We start from the raw sequence: 6,101 nt of genomic DNA on the forward strand, positions 1-6,101 counted from the left end.
TTCACCGTTATATTGACTTTGCCATGCACATTAACTCAGAATCTCTTTTCCACAAGAAGTGACTTTCCATTCTTTACTTAGTCCCTTGCTTCTTCCCAAGTCTGCTCCCTTTCAGGATCCCCTTTCTCTCTACTCCACAAGTAACACCACCTGAGGTACCACCTTAGTAACTCTCCAGTGCTGTCTTTGCTTTTCTTCTGAGTTTCTTCAATGAGAGGGATACCATCCTTTTACCTAATCCAAATCAAACCTTTTTTTACTGTTATTATTCTTTGCTGTTTTAGGACACAATCTATACTCAGCATTTGATTATTTACCTGAGTCTGTGTACGTTGTACAAATGTGTATTTAAGAAATAGGCCATGTAACTTTGAAACATTTACAGTTACAACATTTTCCACTGCAGAGAATCAATATTCCTTTCAGCCTACTTCCTGAAATTCCCTGTAATGGAATGTCAACTATTCCTCCTGTGTAATAAAAACTCCCACTGTGAATTTCTGTGAATGTCTCCCTCTCCAGAGATACTCAAAACTTCTCTTAATCCTAAGAGTGTTAACATGGAAAAGATTCATAGAATGGTAAGGGTTGGAAAGGACTTCCAGACGTCATGGAGTCCAACCCCCCTGCAAAGCAGGATCACTTAGGGCAGGTCACAGAGGAATGCATCCAGTTGGGTTTTGAAGATCTCTAGAGGAGACTCCACAACCTCTCTGGGCAGCCTGCTCCTGTGTTCTGTCACCCTCACAGCAAAAGAAGTTTTTTCTCATGTTTAGATGGAATTTTCTGTGATTGAGTTTATTTCCATTGCCCCTCACCCTGTCACTGGATACTGAAGAGACTGTCTCCATCCCCCTGACAGCCACCCTTCATTGATATGGTCTCTTCTCAGCTTTCTCTTCTCCAGACTAAACAGCCCCATGTCTCTCATTCTTTCCTCTTAAGAGAGATGCACCCATCCCATAATAATCTTCATAGTGGTCTGCTGAACCCTCTCCAGTAGTTCCCCATCCCTCTTGATCTGAAGAACCCAGAACTACACACAGCATTCCAGGTGTGGTCTAACTGGGGCTGAGTAGAGGGGGAGGAGAACCTCCCCCAACCTGCTGGCTACACTCTTCTTAATATACCCAAGATTAGCTTCCCAAAAGCCACTCAGTTTTTCTCAGTAACTCTTATAAAGCACCTCTGATTAGTAACAGTTCTCATTAAACTCATTAAAAACTCTTATGCTGCCACTTAGGGATGGGTTAAAGTTTTGCACTGCTCTCTGACAGAAAAATGAAAGATCAATCTCTAAGACCAACTCCAGATATTAAGAGCATAAAAAACTACCTGCTGCTCAGAAAAATAAAAAGCAGCAGCCTGTCTCTCCCTGCCCTAAATCACATATACAACAGAGTTATTTGCTGCTGCTTAAGTTTTATTGCACTTTGCATAATACAATCAAAAGAGAACACTAAAATCACAGAAAAGATAAACAACATCCAAAGTAATATACCAGGAAAGCAAAGGTAGAACAGAGAATAAGACAACAATAAAAATCTTTTTAATATATGCAAGTACAGTAAATATTAATGATTTTTAGATGTAGAATGAAAACATTTTGTTTTCTCAAGGTTATAAGCACAATCTTTATATCCTGAAAGGGACATAACAGACCTACCTTTTTCCAGAACACTGTATGAGATATTTCCAGTGTAAAACCAAAGATGTTAATATTAACAGCCTTACTTTGTGTATTCAGTGTTTTCAGCTATTAGTATTAAGGTAACTGAATTATACAGCCACTCCATTAAAAGGTTTGATTAATACAATGTCAGAATGCTTAAAATTTATTGAGTTTACTTTGGTTTAAAGACAATTTCAAAAGGCTTCAAAATTTTATTCAGGAGTGAAAATACCCAAGAACACAAAAGGGTATACAGAAGTGAATCACTGCCCTCCCTGAACAGTGTCAGTATTCAAGTGAATAGTCAAAAGAGGAAAATGCATCTAAGTATTTGAAAATAAGCCTTTTCTCAAAGACATTTTATATTTACTATTTTTTCAAACAGATCAAACCACATACAGATTGTGTTTATTATGATATGTAAACTTGTATGCTTTAAACTTCCAAGTTGTTCTCTCCTCCATATTGCCCAAGGAACTCTTTTTTAGGGTGAAATTCCTTAGCATTAAGTTTAACAGCTCAGGAGTGCATACAGACTTCTTACATAATTGTTGCTACCAGGAAAATAATGTTATCTCTGATCTGGGACAATGAATAAAGCAGAGATTCTCATGCAAATAAAGATACAGATTCAGGTATCAATTATTCTGAAAATTTTAAGGAGATTGTTCTAGGAACTGTTTCCCTCCCTCCTCCCCATCCCCAAGAAAGTCTGTTGAAATTATACAGTTAATTTGTTACTTACAGTCTCCATTTCCATATTCCAAGCCTACGCTACTCTACCTTCTGCTCAGAGCATAATAGGCCAATGCAACCACCTTTGCAATATCCTTCCGAACTTGCCAAAGTCTCAAGACTCACTACTATCAGAGGATCTTCAGAGCAGCCCCCTGAAACTGACTTTCCAGAAGCATTAGAGGGATCAATATTCTATTAGCTGCCTTGCAGTATATGCATAGACACTGTACACATGCAAATAAACTTATTCTAAATAAAAGATACATTTACAAGAAAGAAAGCTACCACAGTAGGATAATCATTATGTACAGTGTGGATTATCTCTCTGTATGTTTCAAACTTTCAGATCCAGTAAGTTTCTCATCTCCCTCCTTCTACCATTTTTATATTATATGAACATGCAAAAGTGAGCTGGAATACAGACTTCATTTCACGGCTGCCAGCATCACCAAAGGAAATAACTTATTTAGTACCACTAATTAAGGAATCATATTTTTTCAAGAGCAGAAAATGTAAATGCAACTGCTGGTAAATTATCTAGCTTTTGGAGAAAGGATTAAAATATCATTCAGCAGTTATTCAGACAATGGAAAAAAAAAAAAAAAAGAGTAAGATAGCATCAGTACCTCCTATTTTCAGCCAAATTTGCACCTTCATCCTTCAGCTCCTTACTTTTCTTTACACAGTCTTCTAAGAGAATTTCCTTTCTTCTCTTAGATGCATGCACCCAGTTAGTATCATCATCATCAGCCAGATCCTTGTCATCTGCAGCTTCTGCCTCAAATTGCTGAGAAGTAGCTTTTGACACTTTCTCACCAATCTTTCTCTTCCACCCGAAAGAAGCCATTTGGAGAACAAGATGTATTCTCAGTAGTCAGGTAATTTAGCTACGAAGTAAGCAAAAGAAAAAAGGCGATTCATTCATTTCAATTCAAAAGCAGTAACACGGAGCAGACTGCCTCTCCCCCACACAAATTCCGTCCATCAGCCTCCCCAGGATGTTTGTGGGACAACTACTATTCTGAGCCCAGCTTGAAGATGTTCTCGAACACGAAGGCGGAAAATAAATAAATAAATAAATAAAAGGGAGGAAAGTCAGAATTCTGACGCACCATAAAGCTTTCAAACGTCTGAAGACACCACACCAGAAACAAAACAAAAGCACAAAGGGAACGAGTCGGTACGGGGTGCGCGGTGCGTCTCCAGGAACGGAGACCACCCGAGACGGCGGCGGGCTGCGCGGGGCACGCACAGCTCCCGCTACACAACCCCAGATGCCCGCGGCCTGGCCGCCCGCCGGCAAGCTCCATGGGACGGCCGCTTCTCAGCTGGCGACCCACTCCCGGGCCGGGCGTCTCCGGCGGGGCATGGCCCACCGCTCAGCCCGTCCGGGAGTGAGGCCTAGCACCACCAGGGAGGTGGCAGGAGCGGAGCAATGCTAAGGCACGCCATGTCCTCAGTCGGCTGCGCCCCCGTCCTCCTCCTGCCTCCCCGCGGAGGAGACCCCGGCGCCGCCCCGCATTCCCCCGCGGTCCCCCATCCAGGCAAGAAGCCGCTACCTGTCACTCTCCTCCGGGAACTTCTCCTCAAGCTGGAAGGACCATGCGACCCCTGACCCCAAGCCGACAGGAAGCGGAAGGACGTGCGGCAGCCGCGGAACGGACATGGGAAGGCATGAAGGAGGGGAAAGGAGTAGAGGGAAGGGGCAGGAGGCGGGAGGAGAAAGGAAAGGGGACAAGCAGCAACCACTGCCTCTCGCGGCCCCTGAGACAACCGTGCGACCGGTCCCACGGGACAGACCGGGAGCTGTAGTTCTGCCGGGAATGGCCCCTGCCCCGCAAGCCCCGGCCTGGGGAGGGACGGGAGGGCGCCAGGGTGTGCGTAAGCGCTGATGAAATTCCGCTTTCACAAACCGACCGGGAGGCACGCCGCCACGGCTGGAAGCGCCAGCCCAGTGAAGGAGCGCGCCGTGGGGAGCCCCCGGCTGCCCTGTTCCCAGCGGCACGGCGGGAGATGCAGCTGCGAGGATTTTAACTGCATCAGCTCAGCGCATCCCGTAGTTCCGCATAGAGGTACTGCATATGGGAGTACGGAAGGGGCCCTTCCTAAATCCATGTTGGCTGGGCCTGATCCCTTGGCCGTCCTGCAGGTGCGCTGTGATTGCCCCCAGGATGATCTGCATAATCTTGCCTGGCGCTGAGGTCAGGCTCACAGCCCTGTAGTTTGCAGGTTCCTCCGTCCGACCCTTCTTGTGGATGGGCATCACATTGGCCAGCTTCCAATCATCTAGGACCTCTCTGGTGAGCCAGGACTGGTGAAAAATGATGGAGAGCGGCTTGGCCAGCTCATCTGCCAGCTCTCTCAGCACCCTAGGATGGATCCCAGCTGGTCCCAGGCACTTGAGAGTATCCAAGTGGCTCAGCAAGTCCCAATACTTCCTCATGGATTTCAGGGGGATTGTACTGCTCCCTGACCCCATCTAACAGTTCAGGGGGCAAGTTATCATGAAGTCCTCCTGCCTTACTGTTGAAAATACTACAAGGAAAAATGACCATAGCTTTAAAAGAGGGTATTTTTCCCCCAAAAGGACAAAAATATGATAGGCTACAGCTTGAAATCACTCCCTAGTTACAGGGGTAAATGAACCTTCCACAGTGAAGAACAAAGTGGAAGATGTAAAATAAGGCAAGTGACTGCAGAGCAGAGTAAAAGGGAACAGTCACCACTATCGCTACACACTACTGTATAAGGTGACAGAAAACAGCCCTGAGGAAAAGGACTTGAATGTGGTGATGGAATGAGAAGCTGGGGATGAGCAGGCTGTGGGAGCTTGCAGCCCAGAACGCCAATTGCATCCTAGGCTGCATTAGAAGTGGTGTGACTGGCAGATTGAGTGAGGTGATTCTGGCACTCTTTGCTCTGCTTAAGACCTCACTCGGAGTACTGCATCCAGGTCTGGAGCCCTCAGTATAGGAAGGATTTGGAGCTGATGGAGCTGGTCCAGCAGAGGGCCATGAAAATGATCAGGGGGCTGGAAAACCTCTGCTACAATGACAGCCTGAGGGAGGTGGGGCTATTCAGCCTGGAGAAGGTTCCAGGGAGACCGAATTACAACCTTCCAGTACCTGAAAGAGGGCCTACAAGAAGGATGGAGAGACTGTTTACAAAGGCCTGCAGTGATAGGATAAAGGGCAATGGTTCGAACTAGAGATTGGTTGTTAGGAACGAGTTCTTTACCATACTGGAACAGGTTGCCTGGGGAGGTGGTTGGGACCCCATCCCTGGAGATACTCAAGGTGAGACTTGACAGGACTCTGGGCACACTGACCTCGTGGAGGATGCTCCTGCTTACACTGCAGAGGGGATTGGACTAAATGGCCTTTGGAGGTGCCTTCCAACCCAGACCATTCTGTGATTTTACAGTGAATATAGTGTTCCTTCCACCTCAACTTCCTTTCTTGTAAGAGGGGTTACAGGATCCAAGGGAAAACAGTGAGCCAGGTTCACAGAGTTCATGGCCCAGCTTGCCAAGTTGGGAAGTCTGCAGTACACTCTCATAGTGCTGCTTACTCTAAAATCCTAGCTGCTGTTGCTTTTAGACAAGGACTGTTAAAAGGTATTTTGTTAATTTGTAACATGCTTAATGCTAGAAGATAGCACGCACACAGCTTCACAAACTTTGGTTCAGTAT

At 45.6% G+C, this 6,101-nt stretch overlaps 1 protein-coding gene across 1 annotated transcript in view; it reads right to left on the reverse strand.

Moving 5' to 3' along the window:
- TTC33 (tetratricopeptide repeat domain 33) overlaps positions 1 to 4,029 on the reverse strand; it is a 38,410-nt gene extending 34,381 nt beyond the window's left edge. Inside the window, exons 1-2 of the mRNA XM_054178481.1 lie at positions 3,970 to 4,029; positions 3,037 to 3,297 (exon numbers count right to left, since the gene is read on the reverse strand). Of these exons, the coding sequence (XP_054034456.1) occupies positions 3,037 to 3,257 (221 nt within the window). The 5' untranslated portion in view covers positions 3,258 to 3,297; positions 3,970 to 4,029. The remainder of the gene's footprint in view (positions 1 to 3,036; positions 3,298 to 3,969) is intronic.
- Between the last annotated feature and the right edge of the window lie 2,072 nt (positions 4,030 to 6,101).

The sequence above is a fragment of the Dryobates pubescens genome, chromosome Z (genome assembly GCF_014839835.1).
Source record: "Dryobates pubescens isolate bDryPub1 chromosome Z, bDryPub1.pri, whole genome shotgun sequence".
Classification (NCBI taxonomy): domain Eukaryota; kingdom Metazoa; phylum Chordata; class Aves; order Piciformes; family Picidae; genus Dryobates; species Dryobates pubescens.